The sequence below is a fragment of the Eulemur rufifrons genome, chromosome 18, assembly GCF_041146395.1.
Source record: "Eulemur rufifrons isolate Redbay chromosome 18, OSU_ERuf_1, whole genome shotgun sequence".
In the NCBI taxonomy this organism is placed as follows: domain Eukaryota; kingdom Metazoa; phylum Chordata; class Mammalia; order Primates; family Lemuridae; genus Eulemur; species Eulemur rufifrons.
In genome coordinates this window covers 49,494,376-49,516,338 of record NC_091000.1, presented here as the reverse complement: position 1 = coordinate 49,516,338, position 21,963 = coordinate 49,494,376, and the positions used below count along the sequence as shown (strand labels likewise).

At 40.9% G+C, this 21,963-nt stretch overlaps 3 protein-coding genes across 3 annotated transcripts in view; 1 reads left to right on the top strand and 2 right to left on the bottom strand.

The window, feature by feature from the left end:
* ALDH5A1 (aldehyde dehydrogenase 5 family member A1) overlaps positions 1-21,963 on the top strand; it is a 277,572-nt gene that overhangs the window by 236,700 nt on the left and 18,909 nt on the right. The gene's annotated exons all lie outside the window — the stretch shown is intronic.
* ARMH2 (armadillo like helical domain containing 2) lies at positions 4,167-12,183 on the bottom strand. The gene is made up of 3 exons (XM_069493266.1): positions 12,032-12,183; positions 8,953-9,164; positions 4,167-4,594 (listed from the first exon to the last, which is right to left on the bottom strand). The coding sequence occupies exons 1-3, from the start codon at positions 12,181-12,183 to the stop codon at positions 4,167-4,169; spliced, it is 792 nt and encodes a 263-aa protein (XP_069349367.1).
* The window catches only part of RIPOR2 (RHO family interacting cell polarization regulator 2), a 104,938-nt gene continuing 98,040 nt past the window's right edge, over positions 15,066-21,963 (bottom strand). Inside the window, exons 22-23 of the mRNA XM_069493028.1 lie at positions 19,663-19,753; positions 15,066-15,348 (exon numbers count right to left, since the gene is read on the bottom strand). Of these exons, the coding sequence (XP_069349129.1) occupies positions 15,248-15,348; positions 19,663-19,753 (192 nt within the window). The 3' untranslated portion in view covers positions 15,066-15,247. The remainder of the gene's footprint in view (positions 15,349-19,662; positions 19,754-21,963) is intronic.

Genomic DNA, 21,963 nt, shown 5'->3' with positions numbered 1-21,963 from the left:
GTTGTTAGGTCAATCAAGAAGGATAGGAATTGGTGTATAAATATCTGAGCTCTTGGAACCTCTTAGAACAACTCTGAGGTATGTGTTGTATATTTACCAGAATGGTTCCCCAACAGGATTAAGAGTTCCTTGTACCTGCAGTGGTGACTTTCTTCATAGCACATCTTTTATTGGCTTCTTTCCCTTCCCTGTTGCTAGTTCCTGATATCACTTCTCCAATAATATCTTTGCATTCAAATCTTTATCTCTAATTTCTTCTGGGAAAACACAAGTGTTAGGAGGGATGAGCTTAGAAAGGACAGTAAAGGAAAACAAAATAACTGTTAAAACTTTGGTAAACTGCTTTAAAATTCAAGGCTTAGCATAAAAATGCCTCAGGGCCCCAATGTGAACCTTATATTTTACCTCCTTCAACTTTGGTGCCAGGCCAAAATAGAATTTGAATAAAACATTGTGTCTAGCCTGCTTTATAAGCTACTCTTCTATAGGTAAAATGTTAACCAAAGGTTCTCTAAGCCTGCGGTCCCCAACCCCTGGGTGGTTGACCAGTACCAGTCTGTGGCCTGTTACCGATCGGGCCGCAGCGCTTGGCCACCGCCCACCCTCCTCCACCCGGCCAGGCCGAATGGGTGAGGGGGGCACACAGCAGGTGAGCAGAGAGTGAGTAAGCAAAGCCATTCCCCATTGCTCGCATCACCACCTGAGCTTCACCTCCCCCACCCGCCTCCAGTCCATGAAGAATTGTCTTCCATGAAGCCTGTCCCTGGTGCCAAAAAGATTGGGGACCGCTGCTCTAAGCATTGCCAGACGAGGCCTTCATCAATTTCTTGTTAAACATGTTAATTGAACACAACCATTTATTTTCCCTCTCTCTAAACCCCATTAAAATGACAGTAAACTATAAAATACATAATCCCATACTGACAAAGCTAGAGTCAACAGAAGATGAGGAAAAAGTACAAGGAACAGAATAAAGAAAGCCAACGATGTGTGTGCTTGTATTTAGAGATGTTAAACATACAGAGGAAAGTTTGGGAATAAATCAGTGATAGGTATCCAGAAAATTAAGCAAAAAAACAAAGCAACAGCATTCCAGAGAAAACAGTTGTACAGGGAAGGAAGGAAAGAAATACAATCCCCTACCATACCATGTGACTTGGCCATGAAAAATAGTGAAATAATCCGATTGTTTTAATCAACAATTGTGACATAATTAATATTGAGAGAAGAAGAGGAGGGCAAATGGAGGTAGGCAAGGGGAGTGTTAGAATGCCAAGTCCTCATCTATATTAAGAAGTAAAATGAACCCTAAAATTAAAAAATGCAAAGAATTAGCAATACATGTAAATTATTTAGAAATACAGGGGCAAATAAATACCTAAAGAAACAAAAGAATTCAAATGGTTTCCTCTGAGAGTATGATTGAGGAAGGGGCGACAGGGACTGGTAGCCTCCTCCTCACTAGAGGCCTTGCATTATTTGACTTTTTAAACTATGTGTATTACTTTGAGAGAATAATTTAAAAAGCATTTTAAAAAAGTAATTCCTGACAGCGACCCAGTCTCTAAATGGGGCTTCTGATTTCCAGCCCTTAGTCTACTCCTGTCAACTGGATTCCGGTTGAGAAGCTACATTCCACAATTCACAAAATCCACAAAGGATGGAAACGGTTGCTCAGCAGAATAGATTTTCCTGGTTCTAAGGGCTGAGAAGATCCGCCCCCCCCCCCGCCCCCATCCTCCTGAAGGGAACCCCCCATAAGGTGATGTTATTAACATCCCTCACAACATTCCTACAATAAATACAAGTGAGGATCACGAAACTACACTACTTTCTTACAGCCCCCTCTGTGGAAGGTAGAAGCCTAACACTAAAGCACAGCTCAGTCAAAGCGAGTCTGTGAAAGATGAAAGTACGTAATCCAATCTTTGGTGGTTGCAGTTAAAGCTAGAGGTAGGTGTTAGTGTAGTTGAGAAACAAACAGGTACATATCCCTTAGGCACTTTTACATCAATGTTATTTTATTTATTTATTTTTGAGACAGGGTCTTGCTCTATAGCCCAGGCTGAAGTGCAGTGGCCTGATCATAGCTCACTGTAGCCTTGAACTGAGCTCAAGCAATCCTCCTGCCTCAGCCTCCTGAGTAGCTGGGACTATAGGTACACACCAGCGTGCCTGGCTAATTTTTTATTTTTTATTTTTTTGTAGAAATGGGGTCTTGCTATGTTGCCCAGGCTGGTCTGGAACTCTTGGCCTCCCAAAGTGCTGGGGATTCTAGATGTGAGCCACCACGGTTGGCCAATGTTTTTTGTAATAAAAACTTGTGATGAGGCTGGTCAATGCAAACATCCAGTGCAGGTGTTCTGTTACATATTCTCTAATAGCCAAAACAGAGAGTGAAATTCTTTTTATGAAAACCTAAGAACCTACCTAACTTTAGATTATCTTTATGTGTCTGAACACATGGCAGTGCATCTCCATCCAGACCTTTGTGCCAATGGTGTTGAGGGCTGCTCCCACTGAATGCTAATTCCCCCGAATTTCCAGTCGGCTCTATGTGCAACAAGATCATACTCTGCTAACCAGGGAACAACCTCAGCCAAAAACATGGCAACTGTAGCCTGGGCAACATAGTAAGACCTTGTCTCAAAAATAAAATAAAAAATTTGATGTAAAAGTGCCTGAAGGATATGTGTTACAGCCTTCCCGGGTTCATTGTCCACTGCTCAAGAGGAAGCCAATACAGTGAGACAGCAGGTGTTTCAACAGAGAAAGAGTTTAATATCACAGGCGCCATGTGACGAGATGGGAGGAAGTTCTCAAATCCATCTCTCCCAGAATTTGGGAGAAAGGATTTTTAATGATAGTTTGGCAGGCAAAGGGCTAGGCAATTGGGTCTGCTGATTGTCTAGGTTTGGGGTGAAACCATGGGGTATATAAATAGCCTTGTGCTGAGTCATTTCCTGGGTGGGGGTTGCAAGACCAGTTGAGTCAGTTCCTTGGTCTGGGCCACAGATCTGGGTGGGTCACTCATTCCTGGAATGCAGGGCCTGGAAGATATCTCAAAAACTAGCCTTAGGTTTCACAAGGGTGATGTTATCTATGGGAGCAATGAAGAAAGCTAAGAATCTTTGTGACCATCAGCTATATGATTACTGAGTAGTAAGCAATTATAGGAAAGCAAGCTAGGAGCAATGGCTAGTTATATATATTTCCCCTACTATCATTCCCACTTTTTGGCCATTTATTAATTTTATAAAGGGCTGTTTGATATGCTGTTTGTTTCTCCAACTATACTTAAAGTTGCAACCTTCATAGATTGAATTAAGTACTTTCATCTTTCAGACTTGCTTTGACTGAGCTGTGCTTTAAGTGTTAGTCTTCTACCTTTCACAGAGGGGGCTACAAAAAAGTAGTGCAGTTTCATGATCTTTCAATATCTACAAAAAAATTTAAAAAATTAGCCAGGCATGGTGGCACATGCCTGGAGGCTACTTGGAAGGCTGAGGCAGAAGAATTGCTGAGCCCAGGAGTTCAAGGTTGCAGTGAGCTATGACTGTGCCATTGCACTCCAGTCTGGGTGACAGAGTGAGACCCTGTCTCTTATAGAATATACATAAAATAAATTTTAAAAAACATGACAACTGAAAGTCCTGTTCTGAAATAGGACGGAAAGGATTCTGATGCGGCAACAGAGCCCAGTGGCTGTGGATTGGGCTAGGATTTGGCATTTCTGGGTGCCTTAGCTTAGATTAGTCATCTAATAACTCCCCAAACACACCATTGCTTCTAACAGTTATATATGTAATGCATCTTCTGATGAATTCTCATTTTATGAACTTAATTTTTATGAGGAATTTTTTTTTTTTATTTTCAATAGATTTTTTTTTTTTAATCACACAGAAACGTGTGGTATTATGAGAACCTGTGACAGCCCAACCGAGTCCCTTACCCACCGCCCAGGGAAGGCCAATATACTGAGACAGCAGGTGCCTTTCAGAAGTTTGGTTATTGCAGTTAACTAACTATATGAAAATTTATATAGAACTCTTCAACTACAAAAGAAAACACTGAAAATTAATATATCGATTTTTATTATTTATTTTAGTTTTCCAGAGCAATACAATAGCACAGATAGTTGTATCATGTAACTGGACTTAGAGAAACTAATTCCTGTGAAGACCAATTAGGAAATACAGCACCTCTGCAAAATTCTCGGGCCATCCAACCCAAACATCACAAGCCAACTCATGTAAATGATATTTTAGAGCACGGTGCTCTCTAAGCTCATTTACGACAGACAAGTTATTGCATGTCATGGCAGAGAGAGCGTAACAAGTCCAAAATTTAACAAGGCGGTTCTCATCTATTTCTCTTTGGTTAGTAGAGTTGGCTCTTCTTTCAAAAAAATTGATGAAAATAGGAATAAGTTGCATGTGTTTAGCTTTTTTCTGGCTGACAGGGTTTAAGTAACACCAACATGCTATACTCTGGATCAGCAGGATCTTTACTTTTGGTGTCATTTCTTCATTTTTCAGCAAGTTAGCTACTTCTTTCATGTACTCAGTTGCAAATCTCGAAGCAGGTAGTCCTCCTGTAAAACAAGCATTTGCATTTCCAGAAGTATTTAGTGTATCTAGTAATACTTTGGAGTCTCATATGTGTTCATAGATTCTTGTTGCCATATAGGCAACATTTTGGATACTTGAAATTTTTCTTTTTCCCCATCTCCTGTGCTGCCGTGAAGATGAGAAAGTACGTGTTAATAAGCAAAGAGTGACATGAAAAGCATGGGAAGGGTCCTGCCTGCCCGTTTCCTCCCTGGTTCCTTTAATCAAGCACCTAGGAGTATTGCAAGGTAACTAAACCCTGGCTGTGTACACTTAGCAAATCTCCCCCATGGTCTCATTCTTGATTCTCTGCCTTCAGTACTGGAAAAAAATGGAAGAATACCAGAGCGTTACAGCAAAGAGCAAATCAAAAGGCAGAGCAGGCTGAGCCTGGTGGCTCACACCTGTAATCCTAGCACTCTGGGAGGCCAAGGCGGGAGGATCATTTGCAGTTAGGAGGTGGAGACCAGACAGAGCAAGAGCAAGACCCCATCGCCACAAAAAATAGAAAACTTAGCTGGGGGTGGTGGCACGTGCCTATAGTCTCAGCTACTTGGGAGGCTGAGGCGGGAGGTTGGCTTGAGCCCAGGAGTTTGAGGTAGCGGGGGTGACAGAGCAAGACTCCATCTCCAAAAAAAAAAAGAAAAGAAAAGAAAAGAAAAGAAAAAAGCAGCCAAGCCAAGATCTGGAGAGATTTTCCCGAGTTGCTGTACATTGCTGTCCCATTCTCTGAACACTTTTTTTGCCTCAACTCTTTTTCAGATTTGGTTTCCAATGTGATCTCATAACATTTTTTCTTGCTTTGGCTACTGACCCAGCTTGGTTCTAGACTTCTTTCACCATAAATATATACTTGAGCCCTGGAGCTTCTTAGTTCAAATCTCAAACTCCAACAAAGTACTAGCCAAGAAGACACTGAATAAAGACTATTTAGATGGTGAGGAGTAGCTAACATGGCTGGTCAGATTCTCGCCACTGGAGTTTTGATCTCGTTTGGATTTCTCCTACTATCACAGCCCCATAGACTGAAGAATATACTATTCAACATTAAAGCTTTACTTGAAGACTGGGCAGAAGCCCTTTCCCTTGCTTCCCATTAGAACCGCTAAAGCTAAATAACATCAAACTAAAGAATTCTGATCCTTTTATAATTAGCTAGCTCTTTCCCCAAATGGTTAATACAGCTAGACAGGAAACTGAGCCTGCCTCGTGTTGGGGGTACCATTTACCCTTCCCTCATATGGGAGTATCTCCTGAGTTTCCTGTCTGCTTTCTAGCTCTCTGCCAGTGGTTCCCAACCATTCTGGCACCAAGGACTCCTTTTACTGTTTTCTTTCATGAACACCATTCTTTGAAAGATTCAGTCTATCAGACTACATCTAAGTAATTTATTTTCCCACTTAAAAAAAAATCAATCTAAGATGCTTATAGCTGCCAGCCAGAACTTTTATTAGATGTGTTATTGAAGACTATAAAATTTTATTACATTGTGAAAATAAGTAATTCAAATCTAAGCAGTTAGAATTTTAAAATATTCTGAGCCTTAAGGTAATGTGATTATGGGACCTGAGTCACATAAATAGGCAGCTGTGATGGAGGAATCTGTAACCTTTGTTTCTCTGATTATAGATTTAGCCTTCTTCCTTACCTACATTGTTTTGTAAAATGTTGTAAATGGCTAAAAGGCACCAGGGAAGACCCTTTCCCTCTTCACTGTTGATCTTCATTATAGGTTAACTTCCCTCCTTCCTTTCTTACTCAGAGACTTCATGACTATCACATTGTCTAAGATGGAATGTTCATTAAACTCTTTTTAAAAATTATCTTTTATTTTTTATTTTTTTGAGACAGAGTCTCACTCTGTTGCCCAGGCTAGAGTGCTGTGGCATCAGCCTAGCTCACAGCAACCTCAAACTCCTGGGCTCAAGCGATCCTCCTGCCTCAGCCTCCCGAGTAGCTGGGACTATAGGCATGGGCCACCGTGCCTGTATATTTTTAGTTGTTCAGCTAATTTCTTTCTATTTTTTTTTAGTAGAGACAGGGTCTCGCTCTTGCCCAGGCTGGTCTCGAACTCCTGAGCTCAAACGATCCACCCACCTTGGCCTCCCAGAGTGCTAGGATTACAGGTGTGAGACTCCACGCCCAGACTTAAACTCTTTTAAACTGGAAAGGAAAGGAAAACGAGATGTATGGAAAAGAAAGTGTAACTGATTAAATTGTTGTAATTCATAAGCCAGCCTTGTATAAAAAAATGTTATAATCCTACTGAATTTCTCTGTCTTCTGCCCATATAAAAGCAAGAACTTAATTTTTAACTTTGGAGCACTGAACCTGTTTGGTAGATAGTGAGGGATTCTGGGTCTCCTAGGGACGAAAGTTGGTGCTGTTGCCCTAATCTTGGTCCTGCCCAACCCTGATTCTCCATACCTGGGGGAGGAGGAAATACCCTATGAATCTGCCAATCAGAACTTGGCACGCCAGCTGCAAAAGAATGCAGAGGACTCTCTAGCCCACAGGCCAAGCCTCATGGGTACCATAAAGTCCAGAAAGTGACCTAGAACCCACATGCGTAGTTAAGGCTCAGGTCATGTGACTCCCAACTGTCTAATCAAAATGGTTCCATGGTGACCTCTGAACCACAAGGGAGGTCCCTCTCTGGACACTATAAAATAAGATGCAGACCATGGCCAAGCTTTCTCTCTTTGCCCTTCCTTTTTTCTGCCCTACTGCAACAGTGGGTCTGATCGTCATCTGTGGCATACGTACCATGCTCTGTAACTATATCTTGCTCTTGTCCTATAATCCTATCTTTCCTCAATAAACCTCACTTCGGTGCTTGCCTAACTTTGGCATTTCTGGTCATTCTTCAGTCATGGGCACACCAAGAACCCACGATCTCAGACTAAAACCTAACAAACCTATTATACTGGAGTCCATATTTTCCAGATGGCCATCCCCAGCTTTGGGCTTGAATAAACTCTGTACTTACTCATATATTCCAATCTTATTATTTAAGCTTAACAACATATCCTAAAATTTATTAGGAAAAACAAAAGTAGAGTTTGGACTTGACAATCATTAGAGCAGTGTGTGTTTAAATGCTTTACTACTTTATTTCCCAGCCAAGTACACATTAATCGTTGCCTTTCATCAATGTACCTTGTCAAGTGAAGAAGGAAGAGGGTCATAAATTTGGAAAGGAGAACTTTATTTCTCATAAAGGGTTGCAGCCTGCAGGGTGGCCATTTTGACAGGCTGGGAAGCAACAGCTTCTACCAGAAACCAGAAACAAATACTTCCAAGGAAAGGCAAGGGGAGCAGGAATTTATGCTGAGTGGGATGGCCAAATATACGTATTTAACAAACTATAGGAGAAATCATGAATATTCATTAAAGCAGAAACATGTACATATGCAATTGAGCTTCATGCCTTTCATAGGTCACATGTACAAAAAATGGTGGCCGTAGCATGATCTAAGGCTGGAGTTATCAGCTCTCTGACGTCAAAAGGTGAAGCAGAGGACAATGAAAACCCTTACTGCGCATGCTCTGCAGGCTGGTCAGACTCGCTCCATGGTGGGTGGCCCCTTATCAGGAAGCAGTGCTGGTCATTCGTGCCCAAACCACAAAAAGGGAGGAACAGCATTAGGTGGTTCATTGAAATCGGTGGTGGCAGCAAGTCTTTTCAAAAGGCTGGCTCTGTTTAATCCATAGGGAAGAAAGCCTAATGGTGGTTAATGTGGACAGGGGTACAACCAGGCGTGTCTGACCTCCACTCCCATCATGGCTGGGAACTCAGTTTTAAGGGTTCTCTGGGGTCCCCTTGGCCAAGAGGTGATTCATTCAGTCAGGTGGAGGGCTTAGGAGTTTATTTTTATTTCTCAACCTATTGGCTGGCCTAGTAGGTGTTTTAAGAGCATTAAGTTCTTACTGATTTTTCTAAGCTATTTTCTGTGTAACACATAAAATAAAAAAGTAAAATATCAGGTAGTTTTACTCTGTTGGAATCATATCACTAACTTGGAATTATACCAACTCAGTCTAGCCTCTGATTTTTTTAATGTTAATGAGAACTTTGATAAGCAGTTTCTCCCTATATATTTTAATTAATGTAAATGTGAAACAATTATTTGATGGACACCTTCTTTTAAAACATGAGATCTTTGAGGAGAAAATAATTAGTAATATCTTTGGCGGTATAAAGGCAAAAAAACTAATTTAATTGAAGGAAATGTTATTGGAATTTTAAGACTAGAGCTAAGAAAAATCACTAAATTACAGTGTTATAACAAGCAAAAAGATTATGAAACACCTATTTTAGCACAGCTGATTAAATCCTCACCTGTGAAGGCCAACAGTCCAATTTTATGGGCTGCTTGAGCCCTCTGTTCAAGGGGTTGAGATTTATCCCTCAATGTCCGGCCGAATACCACAATTTTTTCTTTGTGAAAAATACTTTCAACTGAAGAGACTTCTTCCTTCTTCTTAAAAAAACAGCGCTTAACAGTGACATTCCAGAAATTGTAGAGGTGCTGACATAGCCTCACGAAACACCTACGTGTGTTAAGCCAGATTCGTACACAAAAACATGAGCTCTTAGCCATTGTACTTCAGGTACACCATTGGCAGTAACTAGAGTTAACAGTCTGGAACTCTGGAATGCATCACTTAGCAACATTGAAGAATGGAATATCCAAATTAGGGGAAAGCAGTACGGATCTAAATTCTTCAGCCTGGCATTGAAGGCCTTCTCCAATTTGAACTAAACTAAGTTTACTTTCACTTCTCTGGTGTACAAAGCCTCAACTTAAACTGGTTTCCTCTAACACACACTAAACTCTTCACTGTCTTTGCACCTTTGCTTAGGCAGGTCCTACCTGGATTTTTTCCCCTTCTACTCTCACTATTCCAATATGAACTGAACTTCTTTCGGTTGATCTTTCATGGTATTATGCCTACTTTGCTTATTTGCTACCTAATCAGAGTTCTCTACATCATAGATTTACCCTATTTTGCTGAGAAAATAGATGCAATCAAAATAAGACTTCTGGAACTCTCACAAATGCAGCCACCCACCTATCTGTGTCTGTGCCTGTATGCTCTTTCCTCCTGTTCCTATGGATACCCTCTCCCTTTGTGCAGATTTCAATGGACTCTCTCGCCCCACTCAAAGCTATTGCTCTACAATTCTTCTCTTAGTAATTTTTCCATCTCAACTGGGTCCTTTTTTTTTTTTTTTTTTTTTTTTTAATCTTTTTTGAGACAGGGTCTTCTCACTCTGTTTCCCAGGCTGTATGGCAGTGGCATCATCATAGCTCACTGCAACCTCAAATGCCTGGGCTCAAGCGATCCTCCGACCTCAGCCTCCTGAGCAGCTGGGGCTACGGGTATATGCCACCATGCTGGGTTAATAGTTTTAAAAATTTTTTTGTAGAGACAGGGTCTTGCTATGATGCTCAATGATCCTCCTGGGCTCAAGTGATCCTCCCACCTTGGCCTCCCAAAGTGCTGGGATTGTAGTTGTGAGCCACCACACCTGACCTTGTCTCTCTGCTTCCCCTTCTAGTGCAGCTCTTTAAGGAGTTGCCATCCTTGCCATCTTGAGTCTTTTTCCATTCTCTCTTGGATGAACTCCAGATAGGATTTTAACCTTGTAACTCCACTGAAATTGCCTGTCAGGGTCACCGATGACCTTTATTCTTCTGAATCCAATTCTCAGTCCTGGGCATTTGAAACTCCTTTCTCCTTGAAACACTTTTCTAACCTACCTTCTCAGATACCATTCTCTTGATTTTTCTTCTACTGGCCACTCTTCATTTTCCTTTGCTAGTTTCCCTTCTTTTTCATGTCCTCTAAATATTGAAGTGTCCCAAAGCCCAGTCCTTGCATCTCTTCTTTTTTTCTTAGCTCTACTTCGTAGATGAGATAAACCAGTCTCATGGCTTTAAATACCATCCACATGCTAAGGACTCCCAATTTTATATGTCCATATATTTTAACTGGACTTTTTGCCTGAACTCCAGACTCATATTCAATCACCAGCTTGATATCGATATTTGGATGTCTAAGAGGCTTCTCAAATTTAACATCTCTAAATCAGTTTCTGGTCTTCCTCTATAAACCTGCTGCTTCTCAGTTTCTCTGTCTTGGAAGTTGTTGTCATCCTTCTAGTTGTTCAGGTAAAAAATTCTGGATTCATCCTTGGCTACTATCCGGCTCACATTCCATTTCCAACTTATCAACAAACCTATTGGTGCCACTTCAAAACATACCCAGCTGGGTGTCATGGCTCGTGCCTATAATCCAACCACTTTGGGAGGCTAAGGTGTGAGGATTGCTTGAGCCCAGGAGTTCGTTTGTGGTGAGCTATGATTGCACCACTGCATTCCAGCCTGGGCAACAGAGCAAGACCCTGTCTCTAAAAAAAAAAAAAAAAAAAAAAAAAGGAGCCTGAGAGATATGACAAGTAAATTAAAAATGTAATCCCTGGTTGATATACACATGTATGTGTGTGTGTATATGCTATAAAGGGTAATACTAGAACAATTGGGGAAAACATAGACCTTCCTTGTCCAATAGGGTAGCCACTAGCCACATGTGGCTGGGTATTTGAAATGCAACTAGACTGAATTGAGGTATGCTGTAAGTATATAAAGTGCACACTGGATTTCAAAGACTTAGTAAGAAGAAAAGAGTATAAAATATCTCATTAATAATTTCTATATTGATTACATTTTGAAATACTTTAGGTGTATTAGGTTAAATATATTATTAATTTCCCCTGTTCTTTTTACTTTTAAACAAAAATTCTTTGTAGAGATGGGGTCTCACTATGTTGCCCAGGCTGGTCTGGAACTCCTGGCCTCAAGTGATCCTCCTGCCTCAGCCTCCCAAAGTGCTGTCTGGGATCACAGACATGAGCCACCACATGGCCTTTACTTTTATTTGAAACAGGGTCTTGCTCTGTTGCCTGGACTAGAGTGCACTAGCATTATCAGCTCGCTGCAACCTCAAATTCCTGGGCCAGAGTGATCCTCCTGCCTCAGCCTCCCAAGTACCATTCCCCGCTAATTTTTTTCCCCCTTTTCTTGTAGAGGTGGGGATCTCACTATGTTGCTCAGGCTGGTCTAAAACTCCTGGCCTCAAGCGATCCTCTCACCTCTCAAAGTCCTGGGATCACAGGTGTGAGCCACTGCCCATGGCCTACTTTTTTTTTTTTTTTAATGTGGGTACTAGAAAATCCAAAACACCAAGTATGGCTCTTTTTCAAGGCCTTTGTACACCCTGCCTGCAATGTTCTTGCTAGATAATCCACGTGGCTCATCCCATTAATTCCTTAGGTTCATTCCTCAACTGTAATTTTCTGTGAGGCCTTCCCTGACCACTGTCTTTAACCTTGTGGTCTTTGTCCCCCACATTACCTCTGTCCACCCAACTTCGTGTGTCCATTACTCCCCTCCTCTGCCTTGTCTTCCTTTGGGCAGACAAGGGCAGCGATTTTTATGTCTTTTGTTTTTTCTTCACCACTGTATCTCCAGTGCCAAGAACAGTCCTTGGCACACACCTTATTCATAGTAAGTATGCAACAAATACTTGTTGAATAAATGAAAAGTTAGAGATCGAATTTTTAGCCAAATATGTTCCCTGCACAAGGTATACTTAGAACTTTATCAAAATCAAAAAATAATATTTAGCAAAGAAGTACTGTCTCCAGGAAAATGTCATGGATAAAAGTTTTTGTGGTTTTTTTTCTATTTGAGTAATTTGTTTTTCTGATATAGTGAGAAGTGCTGATGTTTCCATTAAATTTAGGTTTACAAGTTTACTTTATAATTTTGTAAAGTAACTAAGGCAAATTCAATTAAACAAAAAGCTTATAGGGGAAAATGTTTTTACTGCTGCCTCAGTAAATGCAATCATTGATATTTAATGAATCCCTTGGTAAATACTTCTTTTTTTTTTTTTTTTTTTTTTGAGACAGAGTGTCGCTTTGTTGCCCAGGCTAGAGTGAGTGCCGTGGCGTCAGCCTAGCTCACAGCAACCTCAAACGCCTGGGCTTAAGCAATCCTACTGCCTCAGCCTCCCGAGTAGCTGGGACTACAGGCATGCGCCACCATGCCCGGCTAATTTTTTTTTTCTATATATATATTTTAGTTGGCCAGATAATTTCTTTCTATTTTTGGTAGAGACGAGGTCTCGCTCATTGCTCAGGCTGGTCTCGAACTCCTGACCTTGAGCGATCCACCCGCCTCGGCCTCCCAGAGTGCTAGGATTACAGGCGTTAGCCACCTCGCCCGGCCGGTAAATACTTTTATGAGTTTGAAAGGTAGGGGGCGCGCCTTTGTGATGCTGCTGATCAGGGTTTGGGCTGGGAACATGTACAAACAAATGAGGGCTCTTTTTGTCCTCAAGGGGCTCTCAGACTCTGCTCATAGATGTCACAACAGGGAAACACAGCTCTCTTCTGCCCAATTAGTTTTACAACAAATCTGAGAAGATTTATTATCCCTATTTATAGATAAGGGAATTTCAAAATAAAAATTTCAATTTGAGCATGAGGTGTAGGATGTTGTGTAGATATCACTCAAGAAAGGCATGTGAAAAAAAAATACATCAGGCTCTGCACATGAGACTAGTAATTCAAAAATAATTTTTATTTTAACTTACATGACTGAAAGTGATGAGTACAAATGCCACAAAACTAAAAGCACCCCCTCAATCAAACATAAAATATAGAGTGAATAGAAAAGATATGGAATTAATTACTCATGCAATATTCAAAAAATAAAACCAAACCAAACCAAAAAATCCTGTAACATCTGTGATTTGACTTTCTTTTTTTTTTTTTTTTTTTTTTTTTGAGACAGAGTCTCGCTTTGTTGCCCGGGCTAGAGTGAGTGCCGTGGCGTCAGCCTAGCTCACAGCAACCTCAAACTCCTGGACTTAAGCGATCCTCCTGCCTCAGCCTCCCGAGTAGCTGGGACTACAGGCATGCGCCACCATGCCCGGCTAATTTTTTGTATATATATATATTTTAGTTGTCCATATAATTTCTTTCTATTTTTAGTAGAGACGGGGTCTCACTCTTGCTCAGGCTGGTCTCGAACTCCTGACCTCGAGCGATCCACCCGCCTCGGCCTCCCAGAGTGCTAGGATTACAGGCGTGAGCCACCGCGCCCGGCCTGTGATTTGACTTTCTATGAAGAGAACCATTTCAACCATTTAACATAAACTATCGACTATACATACTACCTATAGACTGTACAATGTACCTTTAAAATGAAGAGTATATGCATATATATATAATATTTATAAGTATACAAATATGTACATTGTAACTTCACAGTTGAAAGAACTGTTTGCCAGAAGCCTGGCAAACAATTTTCACTTTAAAATGAAATGAGTCCTTTTAAAAGTCTTGCTAGAATGTAAATATTTAAAATGACATCTAAATGATATTTTATACAAACATGTCCACAGTACAGTTGATATTCCACAGTTTAAATTACACTCACACATATTGTTTTGATACCTTGGCATACTCCACCTTGTATATTCTTTAGAGGAAGAAAAGTTATTTAATACGAGCTACTGAATGGTTTTGTACTTTGTTTAATGAACTTGCTACTCTGATGCTGAAGCAATGATGAAAGCTATTGTTTTAACTATTTGGCCAGGAAATCCTACCTGGTGGCGAAGATTTATCTGTGGCGGTAACTATCCCTCAGGGCATCCTTCTTCCCAACCTTGTGGTCACTTTGACAGAAGCAGGGACTCCTCCTACCCCATTAGCATTCCTCCAACTTTCAGATTCTTCTACCTCAAAGAGAGTCAATCACGGCTTTGGGCTTTGTGTATCCACAACTTTTGGTTTTGGTTTGTCTTAGCAGCAAAATACCTCTATGGTAAGAGTATCATAAAAAATGGCTCTTGTTAACTTGGAAAAAAAAAAAGCTTAAGCTTTGAGTTTTTTAAGAGTACAGGTATAATCTCAATAAGGTTGCTCTTCGTCACTTACCTATCTTTTTACCATAATAGAAACATGATTTTAGAATTTTCAGGATGGAAGAAAAACACAAAAGAAATAATGAGAGGTTAAAAAATTTAAAATAAAAAAATTAATTTCTTACAATGGGCCATTTTGCCAGGTTCCACAGGCAAACTTTTATTTGAAGAAATTATTTTTTGTGCTTTGTATTGAAAGTAAAAATCAGGTAGCTAAGGGGGCCACTCAACCCTGAGAACACAACAGAGGAAAAACTGCAAGGCATATGATATTTATCGAAGTTATCACATGACTATTTCAAGCTTTTACAAGAACTTCCAAAAAAGTACAAAGATGGCTATTTTAAAATTTCATACATATTAAGATAGACTCTTTTACTGAGTATTGACAGACACAACCAATGATGTAATCTACTGAATTATACATAGCCCTATTCCATTGGCCAAAGGAAAAGTAGTTAGGTACTGTGCAACTGGAATTTGAATTCTCTCTGTAACATGTTAAATTTCCAGAACTCTTAAATTTTCAGCAGAACTCTTCAAGTTCTAAACACTTTCCAGCTAAATCACAGCACCATCTGGATGAAAAGGGCCAGATATTAAGACAGTTGTTAGGCAGAGTTAACCTGTAATTAAAAGGCTGTGGCAACTTCAGTTCCATGACGACCTCCAACTTTAACACAGTCCCGAGGAAATTTGTCCAACTGTTCATATGCCAGCCGCCCATCTTCTCCTGGATATAGAACATTAAACATGAATACCAATTCGAATTTAACCTTTTAATTTATGACTCAACATAAATTAATATCAATTGTTTCGGTATGGATTGCTGTATGTAATTGCTGTGTTAACTTCAGGTAAGGAAAAGTCCCCTTCTGTTATTCTTAATTATATTATTGTTTTCTAGGTAATGTTTAGAACAACCAAGAACTTTTTTGAGTTAATGCCAGAGACCAAAAGAATGCTAGGATATGAAACAGAGTAGAAGTCTTGTGGCCATTGATGTTGATAATTTCACATAATAGATTTGTTTCTGAGCAATCACATGGATTATATTTTAAATGCATTAGGGATTTCAACGTGGCTGATTCTTGACTTCAGTGCATTGAACTTTTATAGAACTTTGACTTGTGTATATTATAAATTGATACATCTAAATGATCATTGACAAAAGTCAAATTTAGCCTTTCAAACTTCAGTTAAAAAAAATTACTCTTTGCCATGTAAACACGTGGTGATACCTTCTATTAGTCACCAGCTAGTTCAGTTTTATCCATAGCACCATCTTGAACAGCCAACATATATTTGCAAATAATTTTAATATTTTGTTCTATTTTTCCTATTTAAAAAAATGATTAGAAAATGGGAAAATGCAGTGCAGAGACAAGTGATAAGAAGCAGGCTTTCATCCATTTAGTACAAGTGAGACAAAGAAATAATTAGTTGTGCTCAATCAGAAGTTCACTGTGAAGGAAAACAAGAGTAAAAATAGATTCATGAAATGCTGGAAATATATAGGTATGAGAGGGTTTTACAAAAGAAGTGTAATTATGGGTTTTATAATATATTGTAGTCTCCAGAAACAGAAACCTTCCAATAAACCAGAATTCTGTTGAATTTTTTGCACATTTAACTTTTTCAGGAATATATTAGATACAAAACCAGAGATTCGCCTGTATTTAAAAGAACCTTGCTAGAAACTTTTCTGTAAGCAAAAGCCGGCCAATTTTAAGAGATTTTTTTGTTAATCATCTCTGCATGCCTTGACTGTCCAGAGGCAAATGCTATACTGTATTTTTCCTAGTATGATAGTTTTCAATTTTTTATTACTTTAGGGTAGAACCATATTTAAAACAAAATGTTTTTGTAAAGCCCTAATATAGAAAACAGATTAAACACAGGACCTTTCCAGTTGATGGCAGAGGGAGATGGAGAGACAGAGGGTCTGAGCTAGGCCGTTCACATGCTCCCCTTGTGCCCACTCACACACAGCCCTGTGGATGCCTCAGCTAGCAAATGCTGTTTGAAGAACCAGTTCCTACTTTGCTCATGAATAGATTCCAGTTTTGAGGTCTTAAGTTCTTCCCACAGAGTCCAATGGCCTAGAGTGTCAGGTTTCCATCTTGGAGCCTGGCTAAGTTTGGGTGTCCACAGGTAAGTTTTACAACCTCAGCTTGCCTTAGTGTGCCCCTCTGTAAAATGGGACTAATTGTGCTTCCTCCTTCATGGGGTTCTTGGGAGGACCAAATGAGCTGACGTATGCTGATCCCTCAAAACAGTGCCTGACATGGAGGAAGTCCTCTATGGGTATTACCCAATATTATTAGTGATACAACTAGGGTGGGCTCTCAGGGTGTTTCGCTATTATTAACATTTAGTTTTCAGTGGCCTTTGATCTGTGTCTGCCAGTCCTTTAAAAGCCTTGGGAAGCAGGTAGGTGTAAAAGGAGAAAGAGCCTGATATTTGGGGAGTCAGGTAGTGTGGTTTCAAGCAGGGCTGAGGTCCAGCCAGGACGCACCGCAATGGCCATAGCCATGATGAAAACTGCTCTGTCCAATATAGTCGCTGTGTGGCTATTTAAATTTAAATGGCAATTATAGATAGTCCCCGACTTATGATTATAGACTGTCCCTGACATACATTTTTCGATTTTACAATGCTGTGAAACCCATACGAATTTAGTTGAATTGTACTTTGAACACCCATACAGCCAGTCTGTTTTTCACTTTCAGTACAGTATTCAGTAAATTACATGAGATAGTCACACTTTATTATAAAATAGGCTTAGTGTTAGATGATTTTGTCCAACTTTAGGCTAATGTAAGTGTTCTGAGCATGTTGAACGTAGGTTAGACTAAGCTATGATGTTTGGTGGGTTAGGTGTGTTAAATGAATTTTTGACCTAATGATATTTTCAATTCGCAATGGGTATATTGGGAAATAACCCCTTTGTAAGTCAAGGAGCATCTGTACTCAAAATTTATTACAGTTGAAAGTTTAGTTCCTCAGTCACAGTAGCCAAGTTGAACAGCTCCATAGCCACATACGATTACTGGCTGCTGTATTGGACAGTGCACATAGAGAACGTTCCCATAATCACAGTGGGATCTATTGGACAGCTGTAGGTTAAAATATTGCAATAATTCCATGCTGGTTGGTAAATAGTTGTGGCTCTGAGTTTTTTGAGAGCCTGTGATGACTTTCCGCCCTTTGTCATAGTGTCTCATCAATTCCCATTGAAAATAATATTTTCACTGTATTAATTCAGTCATCTATATGAGAGAAAAATGCACCAATATTTGTGCACTAGAGTCAAAGAAGATTCATGATGTTGAATTCCCTTGGAAAGCTTTAAAAAGTCCCATGAAGAGGCACACTTCAGACCAACGAAAGCAGACCCTCTGGGAGTGGAACCAGGCATGGGTATGTTTGTAATCTTCCCTGGTGATTCCAACGTGCAGCCAACGTGGAGAACCGCGCACTGGTGGTATAAGGGGGCCTGGGGCTGGCCTGAGCAGGTGTGTAGGGAGTTAGGGTGAGGCAGATGTGATGACTGTTTCTGGAGATGCTGCTGTTTGCTCAGCTCAAGTGAATCCTGGGACACATTCCACGGGGATCAACTTCCTTCGGTTACACTGGAAATACAAGCTTCATTGGCTATGCTTTGCAAACGTCTGGCTTGCCTTTATTGTTATTTTGGAATACTAAGGGATAAAGGAGGTTTTTTCCCCCTTCCCCCAACCCCCCAATAGAGTTTAAACTAATAATACCCTGGGTATATTTTTAAAGAATTAAATAATTTCTGTGCCTTAATGCAGCAATAAGGAATAATGGCTTTATCCTTTAAACAAACATATGCTGGCTGAGATTTCTATATAATGAATGATATCTTTAATAGTAGAACAAAGCTTCATTAAACCTGTCACTGTAAGAAAGAAGGTCTAACAATGAATGGGATTTTCAGGGTGATTCTCCTTTATATTGTTAAGCTACTACAATAAAACTAGGGTGGCTTTCTTCCAAGTAGTGTTATAGACTGGATTATACTTGAGGACTTTCAGGAGTATAGTTTTTACACTTTAAAAATGTGTTGTTGTAGTAAAATTATTTATAACAACTATTTATATTTATTTTTGTTTTAAATTTTAGAGATGGTGCTTGCTCTGTTGCCCAGGCTGGAGTGCAGTGGTGCAATCATAGCTCACTGCAACATTGAACTCCTGGGCTCAAGGGATCCTCCTCCTCAGTAGCTAGGACTACAGGCACAAACCATCATGTCTGGCTAATTTTTCTAATTTTTTGTAGAGACAGAATCTCTTTATGTTGCACAGGCTGGTCTCAAACTCCTGACCTCAAATGATACTCCCCCTTGGCCTCCCAAAGTGCTGGGATTATAGGCGCGAGCCACCACACCTGGCCTTAGTCATACTTTTTTATGCAGAGTTAAGAAATGTTTTCCTTACCTTCCCAAGTCCCAAAAAAGAATAAAAATATGAAACCTGGTAGGCATGAACCTTATAAAGTGAAAAGGAAGGGTTATCTGCACATTCTAGAATAAAATAAACACTCCAATTCTTTTCTTTGGTGTCAGGGCTCAGAGGGGCAGAGGCCAGCAGGGCAATCAGAGGTTAACCCTGGGGTTGGGGTAAGGCTGGGGTACTTGGGGGCTTACAGCAGTCCCTGGAGATGCAGCCCTGGTGCCTTAACCAATCATTGCCCTCCCGGAGGGCCTGCCCCACCCTGACAGCCCAACCTCCATTCCTGCTGCCTCTGCATTGTGGTTTGACTTCTGTGTTCTCGATTCCAAATAGTGACAGGCGGACTAACCCATACAGAAAGGCTCCAGAGAATCAACTTCACTCTCAGCATCCAGACAGAACAAGGAGTTGTGGTGAGAGGGACATCGATCAGTTTCTTATACTCTGCGTGTGAATACACGGCCTACGGGGGGGAAATCGCTAAAACAGGGCACATGAAACTTTTCCTTACTGCTCTTTTTGAGAATGTCAGAAGTAAACAACCATGTGAAGAAAAAAAGAAAACTCACCAAGAGACAAGAGGGTTTCTGAGGCCACAGTTCTGATTTCTTCAGTATCAGACTGACACAGTGTCACCAGCATTTTAATGCTTTCAGTAGCCTATGGGGGGAAAAATAGTTTCAATAGTGTTCTGACATTTAAGTCTGGAGTTCCATGAAAGTTGGCATTTCGTAGCTCCTAGGGACTGTAAAACCATCTCACCCCGGTGTTCCCAAACCCAGCCGAGAGTTGGGATCATTTAGGGGGCTTCCTTCAAAGTGCAGATCCCTGGGGGCCCCTCCAGATGCACTGCATTGGGATTTCCTGGGCTGGAGCCCCGGATTCATACTTGCAGGAGCTCTGATGATCAGCTAAATGCCTCCTCTCACAGGGGACTCCAGGCCATATGACTAGCCTGCTTTTCCAGAACAGAACCCCTTTTCCCTAGTTTTTTCCACCATGTTACACTGATTCCAAAAATAGCTCTAATTAAAGAATTCTTAATATTCAGCTTATATACTAAGGAGGAAGAGAATAAAGGTCAATGATGAGAATTCTTCTATTTATTTATTCTACAAACATTTATTGAACACTCTATGAACCAGACAGTTCACAGTCAAACTTCTGCAATGAACCAGCCATGGTCCTAGCCCCCGAGGGTTTAGTCTAGTGGAATGACAGACTGATAAACAAGCAAAGTAATTCTGATGATGAGTGATGGGTGGAGTCAGGGTGCTAGGGCTGAACGCGATGGGAAACAGAGCCTGTCTGGTCAGGGAAGTCCTCATGGGGGGAGTGATGTCCTAGAGGAGTTAGCCACGTTTGGGCACAGGGTAGGTGCATGTGTGTGTATGGGGCGGGGGGATAGGGGAGTGTTTGGGGATGTGGAGGAGGAAATAAATTCTAGGCAAGGCAAATAGCTTGTAACAAGGCCCAGAATCCAGAGGTAGCAGAGATGTGTTTGGAGAAGGTGGCAGGGACCGAATCAAGGAGAGCCTGCAAGCCACATGAAGGGTTTTGAATGTAATTCTAAGTCCATGTCTTAATTCGTGTTTCCTTCTTAATTCTATGATCATGAAAGAGTTTTAAGCAGGATTTGTATTTTATTATGAGCATTCTGATTACAGCAGAGAGGACGAGAGTTTAGACGGTAAGGAGGCAGGGAGGTAGGAAGGTGGCTGTAATCCAGGTAAAAGATGCAGACCTCTGAACAGAGGAGGGACAGAGAAGAGCAGACAGATTGGAAGTGGGATCTGCAGGAGTGACCAGATATGGAAGATGAGGGGAGGGAGGGGTCTGACTTCTAGGCCTCTGGGGTGAGCTACTAGGAGTGTGGTACAAAACACTAGAGGTGGTGGGTAGGGTGGATGGGGTTTGAAGTAACTTCCTAGGCAAGACATCTAACAGTGAGCTGGCTAATCGATGGGAAGGGGAGACCTGGACTGGAAATATTGGGAGTCATTAGCATGTAGATGATGATGGAATCCATAGGAGAGCTTTTTACCCTGGGAGAACATGTCGAAGGAGAAGAGGGCTGAGCAGAGAGCCTTAAACACCAATATTTAGGGCAAGTAGAAGAAAGGAAACTTGCCTTCCACAAGACAAAATGCTCCTGCTGAGATTCCTGAGGAGGGGAGAATGGCTAACAAATTATGTTGTTGGTTTTTTTCTTGGAGGAAAGCTGGGTTTACGAAGTGGTAATGTTGGTGCTGGATGCCAGAATGTGGCAAATTGGAGTGAGCAGCCTGGGAGGACCATGGGTTATTCCAGCCCACTGAGACAGATGGGGCACCCAAACTGGAAGACCATTTGAGGACCTTAATCTTTCAAGGTTTTCTCCAAGTTGATAATAGAAAAAAAATGTGGGATGTCTGCTGCTATCATTAATATTAATAATTATGGCCCCCAACAACAGTTTGGGTGAATGAAATTGTGAGTCTGCACTGTTTTTCACATCATGGTGCATGGAGCCTTTTTCAGGAGATAGAGGGGCCAGGGATGTTTAGAAAGAGGTCTTTCATTTTTATTTTTTATTTTTTGAGATAGGGTCTTGCTCTGTCACCCGGGTTAGAGTGTAATGATGTCATCATAGCTCACTGCAACCTCAAGCTCCTGGGCTCAAGTGATCCTCTTGCCTCAGCCTCCAGAGTAGCTAGGACTACAGGCAAGCACCACCACACTTGGCTAATTTTTTAAATTTTTTTGTTGAGATGGAGTATCACTATATTGCTCTGGCTGGTCTGGAGCTCCTGGCCTCAAGTGATCCTCCTGCCTTGGCCTCCCAAAGTGCTGGGATTACAGGTGAGAGCCAACGTGCCCAGCCAGAAAGA